Source organism: Mastacembelus armatus, chromosome 18 (assembly GCF_900324485.2).
Source record: "Mastacembelus armatus chromosome 18, fMasArm1.2, whole genome shotgun sequence".
Classification (NCBI taxonomy): domain Eukaryota; kingdom Metazoa; phylum Chordata; class Actinopteri; order Synbranchiformes; family Mastacembelidae; genus Mastacembelus; species Mastacembelus armatus.
Window position 1 is genome coordinate 15,520,852 of NC_046650.1, and position 12,203 is coordinate 15,533,054.

Below are 12,203 nucleotides of genomic sequence, written 5' to 3' on the forward strand. Positions count from 1 at the left end.
AAAGCACAGGAGATACAGGTTAGTACATGTACTCACATTAAGCAGCAATGAAAAAGATTCCAGATACAAATCTACCAACCAAATTTGGGCTAGTGGAGTTTCTTTCATGTGCATTGTTCTCACCTCTGCCACAGGACAAAATATTGCAGCGCTGCCAGCTGGGAGGACGAGGCCTCCACATGCAGTGATGTTCCCGTGCCGCTTTGCCAGTGCGACGGTGTGTGCAGGTCACCTGGCGTGACTGGAAACCATGGCGCCCACAGGTGGCTGTGCACTGTGTCCAGGGGCCCACACGCCAAGAGAGAGCACAGGCCTCTGTGGAGCAATTCTTCAGGGAGCTGGGCCTACATACAAAAACACACATTTAAAAAGCCAAACTGTGATGACTGGCTTCACCGAAACATGAACTGTCTCTGAACCTTCAGTAATAAAAAGAAGCAGCCAACAGTCCTTCACGTTTTGATGTTTATATTTACCTGGGGAGTCCGCTGCACATCCTGGAGGGGACTTTGGTATTATTTGTGTCTTGGCAGTACACATGCCGGTGCTGTGTGGCCAAACTGGGACCAACACACTGACCGTGACACTGAAAGAGAAAATTTTGTCAAAATTTCAAAGAATGTGGCTGTGGTTTTTAGCCTCTGACCATTTGTAAACTATTCATTTCATTCTCACTGTAAAATCCACCAATAAATGGATGAATCGAGTAATTTAAGCAAATACCATGACAAAACAGTTTTTACTCAACTGAAATTCTTATTTACTTAAAGGTGATTTGGTTCCTACTAGAAAGAAAAGCAATAGCGGTGTGTTTCCCCACTGCTTGACGTGGACAACAACCAAAACAAATACTCCACAGTGCCAGTTACTGAAACTACTTCTAATGAACCGAGGTGTTTCTGCTCGATGACAGGCGAACTCACCGGCCCCCATGGGGATGTGACCCAGCTGGCACAGGGCAGAAGGTTGCACAGCCTGTTGTCTGAGGGTCTCCTGCCTGTGGCAACACAGTACTGGCTCTCTACCTCCCTGAGTCTGCCAACTGGACCCTTCATACAGCGGACACGCCTGGACTGAGAACCACCTCCACAAGTCGCTGAACACGTCGACCAAGAATCCACTTGCCACCTTATCCAAGCACAGAAGAACAGCGAACAAGGATTAAGTTTATTTAATCAAATCTCCTTAGTGAGCAGCATTGGGATGAACTAAAGTTTCCATAAACATACAAACAAAGAAAATATTTTGGGATGGGACACTGAGGGGAAATGCAGAACACATGTTAAACAAACAGAAGGAAACCAGTCGTGTGAAATCTAATACTTAAAGGTGTAGTAGCAGAAAAGTACCTGAGGGGGCAGCCTTGTCCGTGGCACAGCTCAGCTGACTGGCTGACGTTAACCCTCTCAGAGCAAACAGAGCTATTTTCTCCCATAATGTTACCGTGGAAACAATTTCTTCTTTTGCCTCCTGAAAACACAACGGTGAAAGTATATTTTATATGTGGGTTTGGACACTGGAGAGTTTTGTGACTGTGAGCGAAGCAGCTAATGCTCTGAGGTTTTTAAGTGAACATCTACTCAGCATATGTCATGTCTTACAGCTGTGAGCTTACACAAATCAGAGTAACCTTAGATTTCCATTTAAAATCAGTATCAGAGTATTTGGGATTGCATTTCATTGGTACTTTTTCATCACTTTAAGCCTCTTCACTCTCTTAATTTAGAAGGCACTCCCTTGAACCTCTAATTGTTTTCATATGGGGAAGTAAAGTTCTGGAGCATCAGGAAACCTGCAGAGGCAGGACTTGGATGGGAAACACAAAGGTGGCGACTTCTGATGCTCTGAGGGAGACGAAGGACAGCGAGGCTCAGAGGTGTCCCGGGTTGTGGTGCGCTCGGGACATTCCCCTTCGCTGACTCATCCAGATGAGCCACTGGGGTATGTTAACACTTACTGTGTATCTGTGTCTGTGCTTATTCATGTGTGTGTGTGTGTGTGTGTGTGTGTGTGTTTCTCAGTTGAAAAGAATGCTTTCCCAGAACTACTAACCCTGAACCACAAAAGAACAACACAAAGTTCTGCGACCTGTTCTACATGACAGCATGTCGGGACAAACTCAGCTTGATGTTGGTTTTATTCTGACTCCACTGTGTGTGAATGTCGTAAACTGACAGGATGACACACACATTCAGTTACCTGTAATCTGCAGCCAAGAAGACAGAGATGTTGATCCCAGATGGTTTGTGGCAGTGCAGGTGTACAGACCCTCGTCCACTTTGCTTGGAGACTGAATCCTCAGTGAGCCGCTGGACAACAGGCCTACTCTGCCAGCACGAAGACAAAATAACCAACGTGTCAAAGAACGGTCAGATACTTTATACATCAACACCTGCAGGTTTGGTCAGAGGTTTTTCTTACCTGCTATTGTATTGCAGCTCTTTTCCGTTCTTTGTCCATGTCAGGGACGGCTCAGCGTTGCCCAGTGCCTCACATCTCAGCTCCAAACTAGAAACTGGTTTTTGCAGAAAAGCTGGCACCCCCACCTCCACCACCACCTCAGACAGCGGCACCACTCCAGCCTTCGTGGGCTGTTGGATTATTATCGGGTGTCTCGGCCCAGATGTGTGGGATTTGGTATTTAGTTTATAAAGAAGTGGCCCTCGCGTGGAAGATTCGGCACTTTCCGGAGGATGAAGAGTAGACTCATTGGTTTCACCTTGCGTCATAGTGAGCTCACTGAGCAACTGAGTGATGATTTGCTCCCCCCGTGCTCCTCTGAGGCCTTCAGAGTGGTTGTGTGTGATCTCATCTAGCCTGTGGGTATCAGCAACGAGCACGACTGGCTGACTGGAAAGTTCTGCACTTGCTCTCTCACCTTCCAGGGATGACCTGTTCTTCTCACTGGAGTGTGCTTTATCACCGGTGTCTTTGTCATCTTGGACAGAGCCTTTGAATTTAAGCAAAAGCTCAACTATGCTGTCATATTGGTTCAGGGAGATGGGTAGCTCCTGAAATCCTTCTGCTGCTGAGGTCACCTCTGGCTGCACAACCTTTGGCTGTCCACCTGTCTGGAGCCACGACTCTGGCACAGAAAGTTTCTGCTTGCTGCCAATAACCTGTAGGACAAAATGCTCCTGAGCACGGCCCGCGACACACGTGTATATCCCAGCATCAGACGCACGGACCTGCTGAATCTTCACGTAACCAAATGAAGTTATAGAGAGATGTGGGAGGCTGACCAGGGGCTTCCCGTCCTTCAGCCATCGGATGTGGCCCTTGCGGAAGTGACGGGTTGGGCAGCGTACAACCATAGTTGTCCAGGGCAGGACGTAGGCATAGCCCCCCACTACAAACTGCAACTTCTTGCTCTTCCTCCACTGGACATAAACCCTCCTCTGGGCCAGTATGGTGGGATCATGCTTGATAGAATCTGCGATGAAATTAATAGGACAGGTGAATGGATAAATACACAACACAACTTAACTCTGGATTTGATTTATTTATTTATTTTTGCTTAGTATCAAGTCTCAAGTTTCTCTTACTGTCACAGAGCCTGATGGAGCATGGCCGGGTTTGGGTGGGGCGAGCCATTAGGGAACAGTTCTTAGGGTCTACAGTCCACTGTTCCCCATCTTCCCCTTCTTTTCTGCAGACTGCCTGAAGTCTCTGGATGCCATTTCCACATGTCACTGAACACTAGACAAATAAATGAATATACATGACAGTAAAACTAGCAAACCCTGTATATTTACAATTTGCAACCTGGGAATTTTTATTGTGACTACTTGACACTAGAAGAAAGTGTACCTGGGACCAGCTGGTTGTGACCCATTGAGGTGGGCACTCCTGCTGGGCACAGGGCTGCTGGTTTGCAGGGGTTTTCGAAGGGCAAAATGTGTCCGGCAGCTCCAGGATGCTGCCGTCTGCCAACCGCTGTTTGCACAGGACCTTCCTTCTCTGAACTCCACCACCACCACAGCTCTGGGAGCACTACAGCCACAAAAATGCAGAGGTGAAACTTCCTTTTAATGAGGACTCACACGCTTTTAGATTTGCAGCAAAATCTGGTTGCTCTTTTGGTGAAAGTCCTTTTTACCTTTCCCCAGTCATGTGTGTCCCACATCGGAGGGCAGTCAAAGCGATTGCAGGCTTGGACAGGACTGGGCTTGGGATTTTGACAGTCCTCATCCCTCAAAACCTCAGTCTCGTTGCTGTCCCGAGAGGGTCGGTGAGTACAAGCCACCGTGCGAGTCATTAGACCAACTCCACAGGTAGCAGAGCATGAGCTCCACTCCCCCGTTTCCCACCTGACAACACAAAACTCACCATTAAACTATTTCATGCACACAGATATGTTCAAAAAAACATATGCAAGATTTACTTAAACTATTCCACCTCCAGGTTCTAGCTTATCTGGATTTTTCCTGTGTTTGATTGTAAATCATCATAATTTAGCTTCAGTGCTGGAGCACAGACTTTTCAACTCTTAACCATGACAGTCCCTGATTAATGATCATCCTTTAGCCTTTATGCGTATATGTATACATAGCCTATTACCCAGCCCAGCAGAGAATGCAGTCAGGAGGAGTTAAGTCTGAGTTCTTTCTGTTGTTTCTTGATCCCAGAAGGAGAAACTTTTGCAGTTTTGTGAATGTGTAAATTTATGAAAGTGAATACGAGTGAAAACCAAGAGTGATTCCTGGGGCCGGATGCTGGCAAAGGTACGTTCAATTTCCCACTGAATTCACTGATATTTGAGAAATCCCTACTTGCATTACTTCTTCACCCACATTTTCTCTTCATGTCGTACACTTCAAAGCTCGATCAATCCAGCGTCAAAGTTATATTTGAATATTTATGCCAAACCTGAAAATGATGTGACATTCGTCAAACTAGTTGCTATGTCTATAAACGCATCTAAAAGCTTTGGCAGCAACTTTACTTCTTGCTTGACAGATTGGGTGAGATTTCAAAACTATTCATATTTACTCCAGAGTCCAGGGACTGGGAAGAACTGGGAATGGAGCTTGTTTCTGGACCAGTACTATAGTCAAAGCCAAATCTTATGGCTGGTTCCCTTCAGAAGGAACACTATCCAAAGAGTGTAGCTTAATATGGGAGTAAGGAGGCCTGAGGGAGGGCGTAAAGGGCCAAAGGAAACAAGTCCAATACAGCATGTGTTGTGCCTGAAAACAAGACTCAAGGCCTGGAAAAACAGGCTGCAGGCCTCTGGGTTTTCTTACCAGAGTGGTGGGACACTGACACTGCGCATGGCGTTAACTTGAAACGTGTGGCCTACCGTGAAGTCTACTGACCCATTAGCCGCAGCTGAGTTCAATTAAACAACATGCCATTATACCGCTTCACCATTCAGGTATTTCGTTTTGATGAACCAGTGTTTGTTTCATATTTTAAATTCCAACACTGTCCATCCGCCTAACGTTCAGTAGACCACAGGAGGATGAGGTTTTTTGCTTCAGCAGGTTTTGAAGAGGAAGCAGCGGTGCATTGATATAACCAGTAAAAAGGTTTTCAAAAATTCCTCCAAAGACACTTTCAGATCTGGGGCCAAGCAGGTATGACATCTGATCCCTATGGTGTCTAGTGTCTGAGCAGGGTCCACAAACTGTCTTACTGGCTTCATTTCCTGCTCAGTCATACAACCATCCATCTCTATCACCCTGCTTCAGTATCACTTGGACTGAAGTGGCCTAAATGGTGATTTAATTGGCCCGAGCTGAGAGGGATAATGTAGCAGATTAGACGGATTTAAATCTCTTCTGTACACAAGCAGTGATTAGTAGAGATTAATTGATTCAGCCAATGTGATGCGTGTTTTTTGATAGTTTGAGAGCTAAGTAGTTGCAGGTGTAGGGCCCAGGGTGCATCAGGGAAATGGTACGTGAAGGTCCCAGTCTTGGCACACTAAGAGAGAGCAGAAAGATCTTAGCCCTGTTTTTAATTAATACTTTCTTCTTCACTGCAGCCAAACCTTTTTTCCCAAAAACACATTTCCTCCTCCTGCATCCATCAATCACACCTGTTTTGATGTCCATACACAGACCAGTTTAAAGAATATCTAAACATCTAAATGACAGTGATGTGGGTGTGAGCTGCAGGCGTTAGCGTACCTGGGTGGGCAGGGCTGAGTTTTGCAGTCCTGGAGGAGTTGCGGGGGCCGACGGGAGCTCTCACACAGGCTCTGGTCTGCTGCATCCCTTGTCTGCTTGTTCAGGCAGATGACCACAGCCTCTTGCAGACCTGGGATTAGACAGCAGCGACGCAGTCAGAAGGGATGACTAAAGAACCATGAGTGAGGACACAGGGTTCATTCACAAATGTTTTTACATTGTGTCCAAACATACTTCTTACATACGTGCAGCATCGAACATTGCTATGAAGCAACCCAGATATTAGGCCGCTCAGTGAAAAGCAAGCAGTGGTCGTATCAAATGGTGCATGCTGAACATCAGAACAGTATGGCTGCCAGAAAAGCTCCTGGCCTGGACTGTAGATAAACTTTAAGGATATGATGTCAGGTCATGTTAAAAGCAATGTAACATAAATCTCTGAGTCTGCTTCTAATGCTGGGGACAATAACAGTGGAGCAGGCACTTCAAACACCACAGTGGTGTGATGGTCCACAGGAGCTCAGCCCTCGGGGTGTGCATGTGACATCCGATACTGCTCTGTAATCATCGCTGGATGGAGGTTTGTTGGCTTTGTCTGAGCACACACACACAGACATTGTACAGAAATTAAGTTACACATGCACACTCGGGCAGACGTTAACACGCAGAGACACAATGGTGGCACGCAGGCTTGGACGCAGAGGTGGGGAGATTAAAGTGGGTTTCAACAAATGCTGGCAGGATGTTTAGGGAAAGCTGTCTCTGGCTGGTGCCGCATTCTGGAGACTCCTGACCATTAGGGTTAAACTTGGTATTTCATCCACTATCATCTAACGCCACATAGGTTACTTGTACTTCAAAGCCTGTCCTGGCACGGCTTTAGTCATCCTCTGACATCAGCTTCCTGCTAACGTCTGTAACTTGTCACATTAATGCTAATTAAAAGAGCAGGATAGAGCTGCTTCCTTTCATCAGGAGGTTACCAGGGTTGCTTCATTGCCTGCAGTATTCTGTGCTCGTTATTTATGAGATTATTCCAAAACCTAAACCGTTTGGGATTTAAACTGTATCCAAACTAAGTAATATTAATTTAGTACATTTTTATTTTAGTATATTAATAAGGATACCGATGATCCGTACCTCCCCCACAACTCTCAGAGCACTCCGTAAACCCCTCATACTCCCAGTCGTGCAGGTCCTCTCTTTCAGGTGTCCCCCCCTCCTCATGATCTTCTCCCCCCTGCTTTTCGCTTTCCTTCCCTTGGCCCAGAACACCAGAGCAGGGCGTGCGGTAGCAGGGCTGACTCGTAGCAGGTTTGACCCCCTCGCACTCGTCATCGGGCAGATCAGCAACAGTCTGGGAGAAGGACAACAGCACCTGGCATTTGACGGTACGTTGCTGGGTCCCAGCACCGCATGTCCTGCTGCAGGGCTGCCAGGGCCCAGGGATGAAGCTGGAGAAGAGAGGCAGGTAAGTTTGAGAAAGGAAACAGGATCATTCATCACCAATATATCCATATAAACAGTACAGTGTTCATTCTTCACATACTGTCATTTGCTGCTATGTTCAGAAACTCAGTATTCATATCATTCAGCCCCGCTGTGGCGAACTGAACAGCTGGGAATCCCTACGATCAGCCATTCTTGGACAAAACAACTTTCATGTGCATCTTTCCTCATCTCAAAGCCTGGATCAGGGGAGAAATACTTGCAGATCATTGCTGTTCATGAATGCCTGAAGGCCTGTCAAGGCTGGGTGAGAATTAGGGACCAGAGAGCGAACTGTTATCCCTTCAATAACTCTGGGAGAGTGAACCAGAAATAAAAACTATAATAAAACTACAGTAAAAAGCGTGAGACAGAAATCCTAGTTGATTTTCAGATTTAATTGACATATAACTTTCTGGGGATTGAACATAAAAAAAAACATTGGCTAAGATGAAAAGCTTATTTCTTTGAAGGATCAACGAAGGGAAATCTACATTACACTGTGCTTTCTAGAGTTTCCATTATGGTTCAATGCTGTGTAGAGCTGGTGATTGAGGAGATCATAGGAGCTGTTTGATGTCACTCGTGTGTTCGTTAACTGCTCATAAAATTACGGAAATATAAAGATGAATTTCTACCACTATGTGCACCTGATACTCCCAACTGGCCCTGTAATATTTCTCTTTCACATAACCACAGCAGCAGTCCTCAGTCCAAATGGCTTTGACTAGATGCCCATACAGTTACATATCAACCAGCAAGTTTAACAGCAGGCTGCAGACACTGTGGGTAGAAGGCAGCAAAACATCTGGGGAGTGAGTGGGTTTATCAGTTCATCACAGATGTTTCGTCATGATCTGATCAGCCATGATGCCTGGATCAATCAGCAGCTGTCCTGTTTAGGATTGCATTATCAAAGCATTAGTACACATACAAGTGAATCCCTAAACCTTACCAAGTTAGCACTGGAGCATGAAAAGTGAAGACTGAAAAGCCTGATATTATGAAAAGTGAGATAATCCATTTATCCTACAGCTGTAAAAATTGTTTCCCACAACTGGAATGTAATAAAAGGAATTTAGTTTGCTTGTACAATAACGTATATTGTTAAGTACCAAAGCAATTTTCACTTCAGTGAACATTGTATGATAAAGGTATCACTAACACGGCCGCCATTCTTCCTCGCAGTTTCATAAGACGCTCCTAATTACAGCAACGTTGGCTCTTTACGACAGCCCAGGGACTGATTGTGTTTTGAACAAACAAATGAATCAGCACCAGTCAGAGCCTGGAACCAGAGCCGCAAATGAACCCACAGACATGTTGATCTTCATGCACAGTTAAATTACATCTGTTGCTTCAAAAACAATCCTGGTTTCATTCATGGAAGGAAACAACACATTTTTCTAATATCTGCCAAAGCCCTACTCTAATCATATCAATTAAGTTTCCATCAGCGGGAATATGTTATTTACCAATGGTAAGGTGAAAAAACGTTTGGCTGTGTTGTCGCACATGTATGGGTTTGATTTCTGAAGCAGTCGCACAGCAGTGGTTTGGGACAGGCATAAGTCCTGGCAATGAAGGTGCAATAAGTCTAACGCAAGAATTTCCTTCTCACATCTGTAACCTGGCTCCATATTTTAGGCAGATATTGTTATTGGCTAGTGAATGACTGCATATTACACACAGATATTTATACACTTTTGGAGGAAAGACATGATTTTCTTTACAATTTTTTTTTTTTTTTTTTTGCAATAGAGCAAAATCATATGTTTTGGCATCTCACTCTCTTTCTCTCTCTCCTCCTCTCTCACTCCAAAGATAAGTCAAAGGTTACAGATGTTTTGAAGCGGCTAACATAGTTGCTAATGCAGCTCATGCAAGAAACTGGGAGTCCAAACACAGGGTCCAAACACTGTCCATCTTCAGAGGGCAGCCTCTGCTGGTCAACTGACAAGAACAATGAGAATGAGACAAGAACATCTGGAACATCTGAGGGCTCGCTGAGCTAATACTGGTAGCCAGTGAGCGAACAGTCTGCCTCTTTCCAAAAAGATGTTTTTCTCTTTCACATTCACTTTGCCCCTGTACCTTAAATAACCTCATACAGCACATTTATTAGATCTGACAACACACACCTTCAGCGAAGCATCGCAGTGTTAAACTTATTAAGGGTGAATTGTTCTGTGCTGGGCCACTGATGTTTGAAAAACATTTGGTGTGCACAGCTGTAAGAAGAGTCATTAAAACAAGGGATCCAGAGCTGTGCATTCTGAAACCAAGTAGACAAAACTGAACACAACCGTGATACGACGGAGGTTCAGTTTTACCTTCAGGTAAATCTTAGCTGGGTTGTGAAAACAGCTGACGTTTACTTCTTCAGCCCTGCAGAGTAACAGTAATTCTTTCACAGCTTTTTCCAGGTTATGAACTCTGAGAGCAGTGTATTGTTTTAGCAGCTTCATCCTCCCAAATAATTTACTGCTAAACCTGTGATGGTTTCAACAGAATAGTTACCTCTGACAGTAAATTGTGGTTGAAAGCAGCCCATGTGGTCCAGGTCGCAAACTTGACTGACATTTGCAAAAAAAAAAAAAAAAGAGTCTGTAGTTGGTGGGTCAAAATGTGATCCAATCCAACCACTGTCAGCCAATCAGCATCCTCTTTTTTGTGTGTGGGTGTGTGTGTGTGTGTGTGTGTGTGGTTGGTACGCACCTTGGTTCCTCAGTCACCGCATGTTCATCCTCCAGCTCTATGGCCTGTTTATGCCACATGGGCTTTGCCTCAACTGGGAGAGTATCTACAGCAAATTACCCAGAAGGACCACAGGTTTAAAAATCACAAGAAACATATACACAGGTTTGATGGTTGAATCCGACAACCGCTCCATCCCCAACTGACCTATGGACTTGTAGCACGGCACAGTCACCAGACACTCCTCCTTGATGTGGGGTTTGGTGGTGGGGTTGCAGCCTCCAGCGTGGAGGCCCCTGTGGTCGATGCATAGCACCACCCTGTAGCGCAGACCCTGACCACAAGTCACCGTGCACTGGTTTAACAGGAGTGCAGGTTATTAATTAGTGACTGATCACAGTTTTCACACACAGATAGGGGAACATGTTGAGCCCTGCTCTTATAACCTCGTCTCTGTGCTTGGGTTTGACAGAAATAAAAAAGCTCTCTCCTCAGGAGTGCACTTTGTCTATCCTCTGCCAAAACAAGCATTTACAAGCAGGGGAAGAATGTGCTAGGTAAACAGCCTGCCAGGTTTTTAGGAGGCTGCAAATCTGGCTCCCTGGGCCTCTGTTTGTGCCTGTTTAACTGGTGAAATTAAAAAATCCCCATGAGGAAACTGTAAGGGACTTTTTCCTGCTTAATGTCACTGCACCTCTCTCAAACAGGTAAGCTGGCCAGGATGGTCAGACCGATCCAAATGCACCATCTCAATATAATGGTAAAGAGTAACTTAAAGACCTTACACTTTATATATTTAGACTTTTGGTTATAAACCAACATTAAAAGATAAATGGTTGAAACCAGGCCCTGCGACGGACTGGTGACCTGTCCAGGGTGTACCCCTGCCTTTCACCCGAGAATGGATGGATGGTTGAAACCAGAATAGAAAAGGAACCTACTGGTGACCACTCTTGTGCCAGCCAGGTGGGGCAGTCAAAGGTGTTGCAGGGCTGCAGGATAGAGGTCTTTGGAGCATACAGACACTTCCACTCCTCAGTGGGAGTGATGATTCCCTGCATGTCTTCTTCCACACAGGACACGGAGCGGCTCTGGATGCCCCCACCACAGGACATGGAGCAGGCTGTCCAGGGACTGCTCTCCCATCTGGCAATGTAGGAGGTTACACAGCATGATGATGGATATTTATGGATGTGAGAATTTATGTCATCATTTAGTCTTGCGTTAGTTTTGTACATACCGAGGCAGGGGGTGGTAGAGGTCATAGGGCATGATTTGCTTGTAGCCATCACTAAAAGGCAGAATCAGGCATGAAAACAAGACGTCAGGATTATACAAACTGCTGTGGACAGATCAGCAACAAGCTGAAGACGTCTATGATGACTGGAGTGTTTTGTCCAGCTCAGTCTCCCAGCAGGTCGGGTCTCTCACCTGGCCAGACAGGGCTCCATGTTGCACTCCTGCAGTTTGGGCTTAGGTTTGACATTCTCTGGGTAATAATGGCAGTACTGATCCACGACCACCCGACCGCTCCGCAGGTCAAAGCACTCTGTGGAGGTTAACTGGTAACCTAACAAGACAGATCAATAATTTCATATTAAACTTGTGAAAAGCATCAGGAGGAAGCAGGACGGTTTCCTGGCATACTGGTCTACACTAACTGTGAAACTGCTTGCCTACCTCCCCCACATGTGACAGAGCAAGGGAAGAAGTCGGTTTCTCTCCAGCGGTGGATGATGGGCTGGTAGTAGATGTACTGGACCACACTGTCTGCTCCACTGGCAAACTGCACCTAAAGAGCGAAGACAGTCTCACCATCACATTATTATCCAGCCTCTGCTGGGTAAGTACGTGTGCTAAGGCAGTAGGAAGGTTTGCCCTTCT

At 45.6% G+C, this 12,203-nt stretch overlaps 1 protein-coding gene across 5 annotated transcripts in view; it reads right to left on the reverse strand.

Moving 5' to 3' along the window:
• The window catches only part of LOC113125089 (ADAMTS-like protein 1), a 70,640-nt gene that overhangs the window by 1,068 nt on the left and 57,369 nt on the right, over positions 1-12,203 (reverse strand). For 4 of the 5 annotated variants that reach the window (XM_026298395.1, XM_026298386.1, XM_026298404.1 and 1 more), the window contains 17 exons: positions 12,000-12,111; positions 11,751-11,889; positions 11,560-11,610; positions 11,261-11,465; positions 10,527-10,674; positions 10,341-10,425; positions 7,275-7,588; positions 6,135-6,264; positions 4,100-4,310; positions 3,811-3,993; positions 3,546-3,699; positions 2,422-3,433; positions 2,200-2,327; positions 1,350-1,470; positions 924-1,128; positions 477-586; positions 124-344 (listed from right to left, as the gene is read on the reverse strand). In XM_026298395.1, coding sequence (XP_026154180.1) covers positions 124-344; positions 477-586; positions 924-1,128; positions 1,350-1,470; positions 2,200-2,327; positions 2,422-3,433; positions 3,546-3,699; positions 3,811-3,993; positions 4,100-4,310; positions 6,135-6,264; positions 7,275-7,588; positions 10,341-10,425; positions 10,527-10,674; positions 11,261-11,465; positions 11,560-11,610; positions 11,751-11,889; positions 12,000-12,111 — 3,529 coding nt within the window. Of the gene's footprint in view, positions 1-123; positions 345-476; positions 587-923; positions 1,129-1,349; positions 1,471-2,199; positions 2,328-2,421; positions 3,434-3,545; positions 3,700-3,810; positions 3,994-4,099; positions 5,929-6,134; positions 6,265-7,274; positions 7,589-10,340; positions 10,426-10,526; positions 10,675-11,260; positions 11,466-11,559; positions 11,611-11,750; positions 11,890-11,999; positions 12,112-12,203 lie in introns of those variants that run through there. The other variant, XM_026298420.1, reaches the window with a different exon arrangement.